We start from the raw sequence: 15,256 nt of genomic DNA on the forward strand, positions 1-15,256 counted from the left end.
CGCTGTCCCGGTGACTCCATCCCGGTGACTCCATCCCGGTGACTCCCTCCCGGTCCCGCCGTCCCGGTGACTCCATCCCGGTGACTCCCTCCCGGTCCCGCCGTCCCGGCCCCGCCGCTCTCACCGCCCCCGCTCCGCCCCATCGCTCCTCCCCGGCGGCCGCGCCGCCAATGGGGCCGGCGGGGCGGGACCGGCGGGTGCTCCCGGTGCCTGGGACGGGCTCGGGCTCCGAGCCGCTCCGCTCCACGCGGAGTCACTGACGGTCCGGTCCCGGTCCTGGTCCGCCCTGTCTGCCCTGGTCCTGCCGTCCTCCTGGTCCCGCTGGCACTGCCGGTCTCGCCGGCGCTGCCGGTCCCGGTCCGCTCCGTCCTGCCAGCACCGGTACCCAGGTGAGCCGCGGGGTCCGCGTCCCTGCCCGCCCGCCCGCGACGGTCCCGATCCTCTCCGGTGCCGGTGTCGCCCCGGTTGCGGGGGCGGGGGGACCGGTAGGACCTGCGGCGGGTCCCGCTCCCGGCAGAGCGGCGGCAGCGATACACGTGGGCTGCAGCCGGCTCCGTGATCGCCCCCGAACCCCGGGAGTGCCGGGCCGAGGGGGCAGGGGCTGGGGGACGTGGAGAGCGGGCCCGTGGTCCCGGGGGTGCCGGGGGGGGTGATGCTGGGCGGTCGTGCCTCCGCGGAGCGCGTGCCCGAAACGTGCCTGGGCATGCACAGCCCGGTGAGCTGCCGCCTTCCCGCGGGCGGCGGCGGGGGGCGCTGGCGGGGCCGCGGGGGTCGGGCCGAGCCGGGGGCGACGGGCGAGACGGGACCAGCCGGGTCGGCGGTGTCCGGGAGCGCGGGGCGCGCCCACGCCCGGCACCCGCGTGGGCGGCCCCGCCGCACGCACCGCCCCGCCGGCGCGCTGCCCCCGCACCCGTGTCGCCGCCAGCCTCGCCTCCGCTTTTCTGTCAGAAACGAGCAGCCGCCAGGTGCGGAGGTCGGTAGGTTTAGGTCGGATATTAAGAACAATTTCTTCCCCGAAAGGATTGTCCGGCCCTGGCGCAGGCTGCCCGGGGGGTGGTGGAGACCCCATCCCTGGGGGGATTTAGCAGATGTGTGGATGTGGCACTTGGAGATATGGGTTAGTGGTAGCCTGGGCAGTGCTGGGGGAACGGTTGGACTCGAGGATCCTGGAGGGTTTTTACAGTCTCAGTAATTCTGTGATTATTGCAGCAAGAAAATGACAATTACTAAGAATTAGCTGTGGGACAAAAAAATCCGAGGTTTTATGTGAATTGATAGGAGCTTTGGAAGTGTTACTTGAGATATCTGGTAAAGCAGAGTGTGAGTCCCCAAGGTGAACAGCCTGAACTTGGCAAAAGTCACTGGAAAGTGAGCGTTGGGGACTCCTGCCGTGCGCTGAAGCGGGTGAGAGCAGCCCGGAGCACTTCCCCTCCCCGCCCAAGAGCACGGTGCTTTCACCTAAAGCAAACAGTAGTTCTTAGCCACTCCAGATTAAACAACTAGTGGGCAATTGTGTGCGTAGAATCTCCAAAAGTGTTGGAAAACCTGCTGATTTCCAAGCCACGTGGAAAGCCTCAGATTCCACCTCTTTTCCTCCGCTGCAGCAGAGACTCTCCCAGCACAGTTTGTAGCACAGGGAGAGGCAGAGACGCTGTCCGGACCGGAGTGGGAGAATGGCTGAGCAGGAGACCGGGACTGGCTGTGGCCAAGCACGAGGAGTGCACTCATGTTTTCCAGATAACACTTTTTTCCCGTGCTTTTCACTTGCAGTTCTTATTTAGGATTTCAGCTCTCTGAAATAGAGCTCCAATGTATACAAGTGTCTCATCTGAGGTATGGTACTGCCTGGCTGTGCCAGTCAGTCCTGCAGCAGAGGAAACACTTCTGAGGTTGTGCTGGCTCCCGTGGTGACATGGAAGAGCCACTGCCGGGGTGTGGGTGTCTGAGTCCCTGAAGGTGGCTCTGGGCACTCCCTGTCCCAAGGAAGCAGAGACCCACGGCGTGAGGGCACGGGGTCAATGGTGGAGCAGGGACCATCCCAGCCCTTCTCCTCCTGCCCTGTCTGCACCCCAGCCTGCCCCCCTGCCCTGCCTGCCCCCCCTGCTCTGCCTGCACCCCTGCTGGCCCCCCTGCCCGGTGCATGCTGGGCAGATGGGGAGAATCAGCAGCGCTAACGCTTTCACTGATCACTTTCATTTTCTACCCTTTCACTTACTAATTTTCTCACTCTCTTTTTCCTACCAGAATCCATTAGCTGGACACAGAAGAAGTAGTTTATATTCCTATATAATCTAATTTTTTTGAAAATCACACTTTTGCAGACAAAAGACAATGGCTGAACCACAGCACTGTGATGGAGTGGATGAACTGCAGCTCATACTGTGACACTGCTGGAACAATTTCATCTCATGCAGTGAAACTCATTCATCAGCTCGTGGGTTTGGTGTCTTAAGGGATGATGCAGTGGGGAGCCTGCTCTGCTTCCCTGCTCTGGCAGGATGTCTCTTTAAGGCAATAAAAGAGTTCTTTAACAAATTAATGATGTTTTTAAGTTAGAAGATCTCATGGATTTCGCACTAGGGCAGGAGACTCTTCTTTCCCCCAACCTATAAGTACATTGATACTGTGTCCAATGTATACTCATTGATACTATGTTAGCTTTATATTCCTCTTCTGCAGATAAATCTGCTGCTCTGGCAGTCACCTAGAGACCCCATGTGGTTCCCAAAGAGGTGGGAGGGTTTGTTGTTTGGTTTTGGCTTTTTCTTTCGGTTCATTACGACCAGTTGTTTCAGTCAAGCATTAGACGATCCAAGGTTGCTGCTGTACTGGGACAGCATCAGGTGGTTTGGATGTGTCCTCCACATACAAATCAAGTGTCTTGGGTCCAGTGGTATTGAAATAAGAAGTACAAAGATCTCACAGCTTTGAATTTCATGCCAGATTTTCAACAAAGTGTTCGTTCCTTCTATCATTATGCTGTGGTTTGAGCAGCAGCAGGCCTGCCCTGTGCCCAGTATCCTGCTGGCACAGCGGGGAGGGCTGTCTCCCCCATCCTCAGCAATTCCATCATCTTGGCAGACATCCTCACACGTGGAGCAGCTCTGGTGTGGGATTCCTTTGGCCTGTGTAACTTTCTGTATTCGGGGAACTGCTTTAAGCTGGGACTCTCGTGGGGAGGGGGCTGTGAGGGCACCCAGGTGCAGGCCCTTTGGAAAAGGCTGTAAATATATGAGAGTGGTCGGATTGTGTTCTCGGACAGTTTCACCAAAAAACCTGCTGGTTAGGGGTATTTTACTGTGGGGGGAGTTGTTGTTTTTTTCCTTTTTTTCCACCAGAGCCTTTTTTTGGTGTTACAGCAGCACTTTAGAGAGCAGACAAAGATCAGTCCCTTGCTCTCCACACTCTGGTGTCTGGGCTCCTTTCCTCTTGCCTGCAATTTTGTTTCATTCATCTTGTGCAAGAGCCGGAACCAAACTCCAGAGCTGAGCATTGGCTGTGCTGACCCCGTACCCCAGAGGCACCTGCCAGCAGGGGCGAGCCTGGCTGTGGGCACGAACTCCCCGAGAGGCTGGGCTCAGGCCACTGCTGTGCCGGCCCCACAGAGTGGTTGGGTGTCGCCCCTCTGGGACCATCTCTCTGCTTTTCATTTTCTCTCCTGTGTTCAGCCTGTAGCTGAACCCTGACATGAAACCCTGTGCGTTTCCCAGAGCAGTGGCATTGAGCTCCCTCTTCACCCCCTTCTGAGGTGGTGACAAATCTCCTTTATTTATTCAATAGTGTCAGGAACCTTTACGCTATTTATAGGCTGTGCCCATGCCCCTCCCGAGATGTTTGCAAGACAGATTTAGCCCCTTCAGCTCCTCATGGCCTGTCCCCGAGGGATCGGCTGCGATCCTTGTATCAGCCCGTGCACCGTGAGCAGGAGCTGCGTGAGGGTGACTCACGCACTGTGCTCGTCTGGGCAGACCTCATCTCCCATGAATCTCGGCCTTCCGGAGCTGGGGGAGCCCAGCCAAGTGTCTGCTTCCAAAAGGCACCAGCAAGGGAGTGGTGGAATTAGGCAGAGGAGGCAGAAAAAGCCTGTGGAGGAATGCTGCCGTGGGAGGGGAAGGAGTTCTGTCAGGAGGGGCTGGAGTGCTGGGGGTCCTGCAGCTGCTCCCCCTCCACTGCAAAAACCAGAATTGATCAGACAGCCCCAAAACTCCAAATAAATTGCTCAGTTTTGTGGCTTCAGTCTGAGCTGCTTGTTCTGGGTGAGATACCGATCCCATACTCCCCTGTGAGCCACCCTCACTGACGGTTCAGCCCCACAGTGCCCGGGCTGGTTCTGCCCTCACCTTCAGCTGAGCCATTTATGCACCTCAGAAAGGCCCTGGAGGGTGTTTTGGAGGGAGGGGGGAGTTTGTTCTGCTGGTCCTCTGAGGTCACTGTGAGTGAGCCCACGCTGAGCCAGAATGTGTGCAGAGCAGCAGTCTGAGTGGCCACGCAGATCCAGGGCAGAGCAGCAAGGCCACAGGTGTGTGTGTCCCTGGGGACACAGTGGGGACACAGGTGTGTGTGTGTCCCTGGGGACACAGCGGGGACACAGGTGTGTGTGTGACCAGCATTTGGTCTGTCAGACCAATACAGCCATGCTGGCCAGAACTGGGATGCTAGATCCTGAAGCTGGGACTTTATTGGGCCTTTCCTGGGGCTGAGCTCTCTACTGACCATCTCAGGTACCCAGAGCTATGACTGGGGCTGGCAGAATCCACTGGTGACCCGAGCAGTCGGTGGATCCACCTCAGTCTTGGGTCTGAAATTTCATTTGTTCTGTTGTGAGGCTGTGAGGTGGCAGCTAATGGGGCAGTTCATCTGCAGCCTTGCTGGGAAGCCCATCTGGGACTGCTGGAGCTGTGCAGCAGGAACCAGTGACCACCTCCTGCCCGAGTCCCACCCATGGTGCCCAGCAGTGCCAGCTGCCATCCTGGCCAGGTGGAAATGGCCGCTCAGAGAAGGGCACGCTGCTCATCCCAAAGGTGTTGGGGCTGGCTGTGACCCCTCTGCCTTCTCTTCCTCTCCTCCCCAGGCTCCCCTCTCCTCTCCAGCACAATGGCCTGCCAAGAGAGTGAGTACCTGGATGACCAGAAGAAATGTGTCCCCTGCAGAAAGTGCATGCCTGGGCAGGAGCTTTCCAAGGTAAATTGACTGCTCTGTAAGGAGTGGGAGTCATCTATCACCAAGGCTTTTACAGTGCTGGGTGAATCTTCTTCCAGCCTCCCTTCAGAAGGATGATCTTAGGTCCCGGAATGTTGGGAAGAGTTCAGACGTGGTAGGATGGGATGGTGAATTGTTTCACCCACCCTGGGTAGGAGGGTGAGACAATGGAAGTAGGAGGTGGCGAGGGATTTTGGGTTGCTCCTCATGCTGCCTTGTTCATTTTTTGCTGATGGAAGTCTGAATTTCCTCTGGTCCATAGCCCTGAGGTCACACTGCCTGGCCGGGCTGCATGTGGGTGGGTGCCAGCAGGACAATGCTGTGGGTGGTCCCAGCCCAGCCTCAGTGAGGGGTGTCCCAGCGGGGTCTCCCCCGAGGTACCTCCCTGGGCATGGTGCTGCCAGAGCTTTCCAACAGCCGCAGTGCACCGGCGGGGCACGGCCGGGCACGAGACTGTTCTGGGGGAGCCGTGCTGCTCTCAGCTGGGTTCTGAGAACTCTGCACATGAGTAGTGGCCCCACTACCCTTTGCCCCCAAAGAAGGGACACTGTTCCCCTCAGTAGCATTTGGAACCCACCGTGGCCCCTTGCAGCCATGCCCCCAACCTTGTGCCCTGCAGGACTGTGGTGACGGCAGCGGAGGGGACGCGCAGTGCGTGGCCTGCCCTCCCAGGAAGTTCAAGGACCGCTGGGGACACCACGGCTGCAAGCCCTGCCTGTCCTGCGCCCTCATCAACCGCCTCCAGAAGTCCAACTGCACGGCGACGGCCGACGCGGTGTGCGGGGAGTGCCTGCCAGGGTGAGCAGAGCTGCGGGCCAGGCAGGGAGGGCGTGGGCACAGAGGGGGCCTAAGAGGAGCCTGACGACCCAGGCCTGCCTCTGTGAAGACTCTACTCATTACATGGAAGTCAGACCGATCTGATGGTCCCCTTGTAGCTCCAGAGAAGGGAACCTGAAGGCTTCCATAAATTAGCTGTGGAAGAAAAGTTCCAGACCCGAGTTGTTCTGTGGATACCAGTGTGGCCAAGCCCTGAAAGATGAGGGGCTGTAGACCACTATGGTTGATGGTCCTGAAAGAGGAGGAAAGAGGGGTGATGTGTTTAAGGAGTTACTGAAATGAAACTGCTGTATACAGCCATCCTGCACCAAGCCTGAGGTCTGCAGACACACGCTGACCACCAGTGGGACTGGGAGAGGAGCGAGTTGAGGCTTTGGTCTATGAACTTCTTGCTGGACACAGCTGTAGCTGGGGTGTTCCTGGTCCTCTGGAGAGCTGCTTATCTCTATAATCCACTTCAGCAGACATGGGGCCAGGGAGGGAGGGGCTGTTGGAGGGATGTCACTCCTTGGCAAATGGCTAGGCATGAACAAGTAGCTGTGGTGCAGCTTCAGCTGGCGATGAGAGCCCTGCTGCTGGGGGGTGGCCCAGTTGGCTGGGCAGGAGTGGAGGGTCAGCTGTCCCCCACTGCCGTGGGCTGGGCAGCACAGCTGGCTGCACAGCAAGGGTGGTGGGACCCCATCAGGAGCTGGGCACTGCTGAGCCCCTCTGCTCTGTTGCAGGTTTTACCGGAAAGCACGGATCAGTGGGCAGCTGGAATGGGAGTGCATCCCCTGCACCAAGCAGACGCCCTCCTCCGAGCCACAGTGTAGGTGCCCCTCACTGGGCGAGATCAGAGTGGGTGGTGTGGACATGATGGAGCTGCAGCCCCGCTGCAGAGGAGGAGGGGCACAGTCATGGCATGTGGCAAGGGACACATGGGAAGGGGTGGTCCAAGCCTCGCAGTTTGGCTCCAGCATTTTGTGGCTGATGTTTGCAGGTCGCTCCAGAACTAACCTGGTGAAGGTCGCCATCCCCACTGTACCACCACAGGACACGGCCCTTCTTGCCCTGACCAGCAGTGCCCTGATCATCATCGTCCTGGTGCTTCTGGCACTCTCCATCATCTACTGCAAGCGGTTTTGGAAGAGCCAGTGCCAGCGAGGTGAGTCAGTGCTCTCCTCCTCTCTGTGCTATTTACCTGTGCCCGTGATTCCTTCTTGCTGTGTAGAGTATTGCCCCGAGCATTGCTACTTTGACAGCACAGTGACCCAACTGTTACTTGGCTCAACAGAATAGACACCTTGCCCTGCTTCTCAATGCCTGCAGGACCTCTTGTGTGCTTTGCCTGCTTAAAGACACAGAGGATCCTCCCTCCTCCTTGGTGCCATCAGGAGGAAACAGAGAAGGCCATTTTGCATTCAGAACTGACAATCCTGACTTCTGGGGTTTCTCAAGTTGGGCAGCTCTTTGCTGCTGAGCGAAGAGGGCAGTAGGTTTGGTGGCCAGGGTTGGGGCACGCTGGCATCCAGCAGCATGCCAGGGAGCTGCTGGCTCCTGGCTCCTTGCCAGCAGACATACCACAGGGCTGAGGACGTGCTGGGGAAGTGAGCCAGGCCTTTACTCAGGCTGGTTCTCTTCTATCCTCCAAGTCTTCCTGAGGACTCAGAACTTCTCGGGCCAGCGAGCAATGTTCCCGACCGCAGCGGCGCCCGGCAGGTTCCTGTGTGAGGAGCAGATGTCTGGTCCCTGCTGCCTGGGTGTGAAGAACCTGAGCCCTTGCTACAGGCAGGCAGAAGGTACCTGCTCTTGTGTCTTCCCATGGGGAGGGAGGTGGTGCTGGGCTCCAGCTTGAGTGTCCCAGGACCTGCTGAGATGCCCTGAGGCAGGAAGGATGGAGCTGGATGGTGAGTTTGCTGAGCCATGCCTGTTTCTGGTTCCAGGCCCTGTGGAAGCGGTGCAGTTCATTTCGGACGGGGAAGCTGTGGGTCTCCAGCTCCCCTCTCTCCAGCCAGAGGTGGACTTGCCGCCGGCCATTGTGGTCAGCGCTGCCTCCAAGGCCCAGCTGGGCAGGAGCCTCCTGGAAAGCCAGCCCCTCCTCCGGGCCTCGGGCCATGGTGACTGCCTGGCCGGGGTCCTGCCGCCCCCCGCCCAAAGGCAGGGCCAGCCAGGCACGGTGGAGGCCCTGGCCCCCCTCTCCTCCTGCGCCTCTGAGATGCAGCACAAGTGGCCACATGCACCAGTGGAATGCACCGAGCTGGACCTCCAGAAGTTTTCCACCCAGGCAGAGTTTGTGGGCAGCGAGCGGCCGGACGATGCAACGAGCCAGGCAGTGAAGAGGATCCCGGCAGAGAGCAGTGGTGTGGTGCAGGAGGGGGCCCATCACTTGCCCTCCACCTTCCCAAATCCCACTGCCGATACCCCCCCTGGGGAGCGGCCGGTAAGTTCCTTCAGCCTCATCACTCCTCTGAACTGCTGCCGAGGCTCAGGCACAGGAGCTGGGCTCGATGGGGGGGTAGGGATGTGGACTGAGGTCTGTTGATACGGAATGGCACAGCTGGAGGAGAAGCACCATTCTGTGAGCCCCTGTGATGGCCCTGGGAACAGTGCCAGGCATTGCTGTTCTCAGCAGACTGCCACCAACCTTGGGATCTTTGTCTCCCCAGGTGGATGATGCCCAGAGCCTGGTGACTCAGATCAGCAGCGCAGCCAAGGGTAAGTGGCCTTCCAGCCTCGTCTTTATTCTCGAGTACTGGGATATCAGAGAGGCAGGTTCTTGGAAGAGAGCTCCTCCAGAAGCCCACCATGGCTGCATGGAGGTGCCAGGGATCACAGGGACTTACCTGACTTGTGGCCTTTGGTGCTGGTTCACAGGGTGCATTGTCTGTGATGCTGCCTTGAGTGGCCTGCGGGCCAGTGGCTGATGGAAGCCCAGTTGTCCCCAGTTACCAGCTTCCCTAGGACTGAGCCAGCTCCATGTTGCTGAGCTCTGAAAGTGATGTTGGAGGAGATGCCTGCCCTGGCAGGATGTCCTGTCACCTGCTCGACAGGGGCTGGGGCTGGAGTCCGGCTGCTCTGTTTTCCCTTATCCTGGCCAGGTAGGACAGGTTCTAACCCAGCTCCACTGTGATGCTGCTCCCCAGGTCTCCTAATAGCAGAGCTGCCACATTCCTTGGTGCAGTCACTCGCCTTCTTGTTGGACCCTTCCTTGAACGGCGTGAAGAACTTTGGCCACGTGGCACTGGAGCTGGGGCTCGTGCCCCAGTTGCTGGGACGGATCTCAGGGTTTGAGCAGCTCGTCGCACACTTCACGTACGCGGGAGCCGCCGTGACCGTCCCGCTGCTGGCACAGGCGCTGCAGCGGCTCCAGCGGTTCGACGCCTTGCTCCTGCTCTGTGACCACTTCACTCTCAGCCCGGTGACAGACCACCAGCACTAGAGGACGCGGAGGGATGAGGAAAGCTCCATGCACTGCTGGTGTGGGAGAGGATCCAGTGGCCTTCAGTCATGTAACTTCCCTGGTGTGCATGGGGGCAGAGCATGGAGATGGTCTTTGCATCACGGAATGGAAGGATGCGAGGGGTTCTGGGAAGCACAGCTGTACCTGCTCCCAGCTCCGTGTGGGAGGGCTTGCTCAGGCGCCTCCAGAGGCTGTTTTTCTCTGGCTGTGACACCCTTGGTCACTGTGCTGCCCATGATGCGGTGCTCTGGCTCTGCAGTGAGCCCCATCCTGCCCCACTCTTGCCATGGGGTCCCTCAGCCATGGGGCTTGGTCTCCACTGGCAACACCCTCCTATGGGCCTAGCCATCGCCTCCCCTCCATTCCAGCTTTTCTGTCCTTCCTTTGCTCTGTGCTGTGCTTTCCTAGGTGCCAGATGCCACTTTCCCAGTTTGCTTTTTGGTTGTTTCTCTTCTTCCATGCTGGGATTTCCTCAGCAGAGGACCTGGCCATGGCTCACGTGCTGGGCTCCAGCCTTTGCCTCTCTGTGCCACCCTGGCACCTTCCCCTTTGTGTCTGTTTGTCCTGGCAGGAGTCTCAGACTGATCCCCAGGATGAGCTGGTGTACATCTTTGTCCTGGGGCTGTGGCTGCTGGCCCGGGACAGGTGCTGGCTCACTCCCGGGCTCCTGCCATGCCCCACAGCCATCTGCTGCCCATCGCCTCCAAGGCTTTGCGGTGGCACAGGGCAGCAGGGGCAGGGTCGCTGCACTGCTTTGCCCTGGGGAGCGGGTGGCAGCTGGGGGCTGAAGCCATGACTGTGGTTGCAGTCAGTGATGACGTCCCTGTGCCAGCCACAGCAGGGCCAGCTCCTTTTAAAATATTTTTCTTTTTTTTTTTTCCTGCCTATAAATGGCCTGATTTCTCATTCCTGGGAGTTGCTACTGGGGAAGGGAGAGACCTTCTGCTTCTTATTTCATCCTGAGGGATTTGTCAGAGTTTGCCGTGGTCCTGCTGCCACTGAGTGCCCCGGTTTCGGTTGCTGTGCCCGGGGCTGAGGACTGGAGGTGGTCAGGCTGTTCTCAGTGGGGCTCTGTCAGTGGCCCCGGACAGGCACGTTCCCGTGCGGGGCGCGGCGGCGCGGGGGCGGCGGGCACGCGGGGCTGCGGATGCCGCTCCCGCGGGGTCACGGCTGGAGCAGCTGCCAGCGGGGCTGCGGCGGCAGCGCGGCTCGGTGCCAGGCGACACTGACACCGGGGTCCAGTGAGGGTCACCCCAGCTGTCCCGAGACTCCCGGGCAGCGCTGCCGAGGCTGAACCGGTGGTGCTCGCTCTGGCTCTGCTGCTCTGTCCCTCACTGCCGCGGTGGGTCCAGCGAGCGCTGTCTGCGGTCCCGCCCATGGCCGGGGGCTCCGGCCGAGCCGGCGGACGGTGGTCGCCAGCAAGCGGCACTGTTACCCCGCCAGCCCCGCCTGCCGACCCGCGGGCTTTGCCTTTATGTGACCACAGTACCTGGAAGAAGCGGGTGCCCTTCTGGGAAGACAGCCCCCTCCAGTCCCGGGTATTAATAGCTGCTCGTGTTTCTTTTCCCTGTTCAGTGCTGTTGGGACTCAAACGCACCCAGGATGTGCTCAGATAAGCAGGGGCGTGGGCAGTTTCAACTGGATCTGACACTTTCTCTCTGCTGCTTGTTTCTTCCACAGTCAAGGTCATTTTATTGCTCTTTGCTCCCCAAGACCCAAAGTGTTGGACCTTGTGCCATTTGGGGCCGGGGTTAGTTGGACTCTCGCTGCACGCTCGGGTTATCAGGGAGCAGCCAGCAGTGTTGCTGCAACACACACAGCCTGGGGCCAGGGATTTCCTGGGCTGCTCCCCACTCTCACTGTGTCCGTGGCAGGCACCTTCCTTCCACTGCGGTGACAAAACCAGCTGTGTTTACAAGGGCCAAAATTTCTACAGGTGGCCTTTGGCCAATGCCCCTGGGGATCCTTTGGCCAGCCTGCCTCAAGCCCAGCTGGAGCCCTCAGGGAACCACGAGAGCCTGAAAACGGATAATACTGGGACATCAGAATTATGCCTATCCCTGCATGAGGAACTGCTTCAGTGGGGAACCAATGAACTCAATACTTGACTTTTGCCTTTTAATAGTATTTTCAACACAATACATGGAAGGTAAGGGAAAGAAATTCCCGTAGTGCTGAATCTCGTGTCACAGCCTCAGGAAGCTGTTTGTGCCAAGCTGGCATGGCTCTTGGGGAGGTGAAAGGAATGAAATAACTCAGCATCTGTGCAAACTTGAGCTGGGGCTGAACAGTGGAAACACTCCTGCAATGGGGTTATATTTTACAAGCAATTGGTTTTGACACCATTCTTGTCTGGAAGTCTGATTTGCAGAGGAATTTGTATGATAAGTTTAAATCCAGCCCTGTTCTGAGAAGCTCTTAAGCATGGACCTAAAATAGGCACATACTTCAGTGCTGGTAAAGTGTTCATTCTGATGAACAGTTGGGGAACAACCCTCGGATGCTGTTCCTGAACAGGGTGCTCTGGAGAGCTGTCTCCTTACAGGAGCTTATTCCTGTGCTCTTACAGGAATATGCAATACTGACAAAGACATTGTTTTACTGATCTGGGCACACTTCTTGGAAGGGTCTGCAAGTGTCGGGGGAAGATGCCCTCTGTGTTGGATTATTTTATACTGCAGACTCTGGTGCTTTTCAAAAAAATAATCACTACATTTCTGTAGCCATGGTTTACCCAGGGTAATACATGGTGTTTTTTATGATGGATGTTATTTTTCTTTAAGGTTACGAATAGGTTATTTATATTTTTGTAAATTCTGTGTTGTTACCATTGTAATTCTGATGTAGCATTGCTTGTTAGGTTTGGGGTGTTGTCTGTGTTCAAATCTAGCAGTAGCTGAAGCTCCTGCCTTCTGTGTTAATGGTGGGAGTTCCCCCACATTCCTCCGGACCTGGTGCTCTTGAGTGCTGTGTGTTTGTAGTTCAATAAATTTTGGATCCAGAGGTGATGATGCTCAGTGAGATTTGATTCCCCTCCCTGTGGGTCCCCTGCCCACCTGCTGGTGGGGGCAAATGCTGCAGGGGCTGGAGGGGGCTGGTGGGCCCTGTCTGGCAGGGGCCTGTCTGGCAGGGCAGGCAGGGCTTCTCAGAGAGATGCTGCAGCAGCTGAGGCTGTCAGCCTTGTCTTTGGTTGATGCACAAGGAGTGATAATAAACCAACCGTGTTCCCCTCAAAGCACTTGGGATTCTCCTGCTCCACACTGAAATAAGAGATAGCTGTCTGTGAAGTAAGGCTGGCAGAGGAACATATGTGCTCCATGCAAGCAGAGAAGTGTGAGGTTGAGAACCTGCTCCTCTGTGGTCAGAGCAAGGCTGGCTCCCACCCCAGTCCTGGTGCCACCTCAGCCACGCTTTGCAGAGAGGCTGGCAGCACATCAAGGTGCTGGAGTTCACAGTCCTTACCTCAGCTGCCTCCAGCAGGAACATCTCCAGCTGGGATGCAGAGCTATGCAAAGGCACTCACAGCTTGGCAAGCCTCCAGCTCCAGAGGGAATGCCAGGGAATGCTGTTTGGCCCACGCGATGCCTGTGCACCATCTCCTGAGCTGTCTCTGGAGGGGGAATGCAGACGTGTGTCCTGCTGCTCCCAGCAGCCACAGCTTGCAGACAGCAATCCTACCAAGCCACATGTTCCTGACAGATGAGGTTTTGCTTTGAAGAACTCAGGTGAAACCTGTGGGAGGGGATACCTCACCTGCACCCCCCAAGGATGTACCTGCAAAGGTGGGGACTGTGGCTCTGTCCCTGTGTGGACAGTGACCCCTGAGAGGAGATTATGTTAGACCTGCTGAGGTGAGACTGCAAGCAGGTGGGGTCTTTGCATCATTCTCACAGGGGACTTCCCTCTGAGGGCATGTCCTCCTGCCCCTGAGCACTGAGTGGCAAAGGGGTGCCGTGGAGGAGGCTGGCCAGGGTGAGGAGGTGTTATCAATAATGAAGTATTCTGAGTGGGGTCTTGCTTGGAACCAGACTAATCAATGAGCCCTGAGTTAACACGGACTGTGTGGTCTGTGGACAGTGAAGTCAGAGGAGTTTTCTAAGATCTTCCTCGTGTGCAACCTCTGGAGGCACAGAGCAAGTGCTTTTACAGTTGGACTTTTTCCTGAAGCCCTGTGTTTGCTTATCCATTTTTGGGCTGTGATGACCTGGATCAAGCACAACGTTGTGTTAAAACACAAACCTAAACGTCGCAGTTACAGGGAGGGGAGGGCAGGGAAGGGAGCAGTGGGCGGGGGAAGGCTGCCCCTTTCCGTGCAGGAGAGGGGAGCCCTCGCTCCTCAGCCGGGTCTGACCGAGCTGCAGCGGGCAGCGACCAAACGCCAGGAGTGACACCGGCGGCTCTGGAGCGCCTCGGCAAACAGCTTTCCTGCTTTCACACTTCATTTCCTCACCTAACCCAAACCAGGAGGCTCACCACTGAGGAAACCTCAAACACCTGTGGCAGACTGGTCTCGGACCCGGGATGAGGGAGCTGTGGAGAGGAGGGAGGGGGGAGGAAAGTGCCACTGTTTTTCCCACTCTGGACTTGCTGCTAGTCCCCACTCCCAGCCTGTCCTCAGGCACACAGACCCCGGAGGCAGGGGGAGCAGAGCTGCTCTCCAAGCATCCCTCATGTCCCCAGGCCCAGTGTTGGTGATGAGCTGCTGCAGTGGCTTTAGGTGAGGGATGGGAGTGAAGATGCAGTGACTGCCCATGGTGGGGGCTCAGTTCCACTCTCCAGCCTTCCTGTGCACATCCATTGGGGGGAGGAAAGAGCAGAAATCCCAGGGAACACCGGCAGGGAGAGAAGGGGATTCTCACAGGTGAACTCAAGGAGAGAGGCAGTAATTAAATTTCAGCTGATTTTGATGTCAGGAGGGACAGGCTCAGAGGATGCTTAACCCCCTTTTGCTCTGCTCCTTGCACGGGAATTGCTCATCCCCGTGGGCCTCGATGGCACTCAGCTCCATAACAAACCTCTCCTCCCACTGGGCACATCCTGCTCAGCCCTGCACCACCCTCCACGTGTCCCTGGCCCCTGCAAGGACGGCAAGACAGGTGGGTAAGTTTCCATTGCTAAAATTGAAGACTGAAATCCATTAGAACTGAATGTCCAGACTGGAGTTCCTTCCCTTCTCTGCTTTCCTTCCCCACAGGTGATGTTTTTACAGTTTTGTTCTCTGATTTTCTAATTCTATATTTCCCCCAGGCTTCCCCCTCATGCTCAGTTCTCACCTCACCATGCCTCTGCAGGACACAAGGACTATTACAAGTGAAGAAAACACATTTCATAGCACATTATTGAATTGGATGTGTTTGCCCAGAGACAGAAATGTATTGTTCTTCTACCTTCCTCACGGGGACTTTCAAAAAGCAGCTGAAAAGCTTTAGCAGTGTGTTTGGGACATCCCCAGCATCCCTGGCTGCTCAGCACCCACCCAGGCAGTGCCACCTTCACCCACAATCACTGTGGGCAGACAAGGGAACATTAAGGGAACATTAGTGAGAGCAAACCGTCTCAATTGAGACCAAACTGGGAGCAACAACATCCACCACAAAAAAAAAAAAAAAAAAAAAAAAAAAAAAAAAAAAAAAGGTTCCCAGTTCCTTTTATTAGCAGCAGTTGTTAATTTTTAAGGGAAAATAAATCCATCTCCAATTCCAGAGCCATGCTGATGGCAAACAAACTTTCTGTCTTCGGGGACAGCCTGATGCCAATAATTATTATTCATCAAAAATACAT

General features: G+C 57.1%; 1 protein-coding gene across 1 annotated transcript; it reads left to right on the top strand.

The window, feature by feature from the left end:
* The first annotated feature begins 311 nt into the window (after positions 1 to 311).
* On the top strand, positions 312 to 11,310 carry EDA2R (ectodysplasin A2 receptor). Its single transcript, XM_027663232.1, has 9 exons — positions 312 to 389; positions 5,072 to 5,181; positions 5,819 to 5,997; positions 6,759 to 6,844; positions 7,016 to 7,180; positions 7,668 to 7,814; positions 7,959 to 8,455; positions 8,682 to 8,730; positions 9,159 to 11,310. Exons 2-9 carry the CDS (start codon positions 5,095 to 5,097, stop codon positions 9,452 to 9,454), a joined length of 1,506 nt encoding a protein of 501 aa, XP_027519033.1. The 5' UTR covers positions 312 to 389; positions 5,072 to 5,094; the 3' UTR covers positions 9,455 to 11,310.
* Positions 11,311 to 15,256: the final 3,946 nt, after the last annotated feature.

The sequence above is a fragment of the Corapipo altera genome, unplaced genomic scaffold (assembly GCF_003945725.1).
Source record: "Corapipo altera isolate COAL_440 unplaced genomic scaffold, ASM394572v1 107b, whole genome shotgun sequence".
NCBI classification, from domain to species: domain Eukaryota; kingdom Metazoa; phylum Chordata; class Aves; order Passeriformes; family Pipridae; genus Corapipo; species Corapipo altera.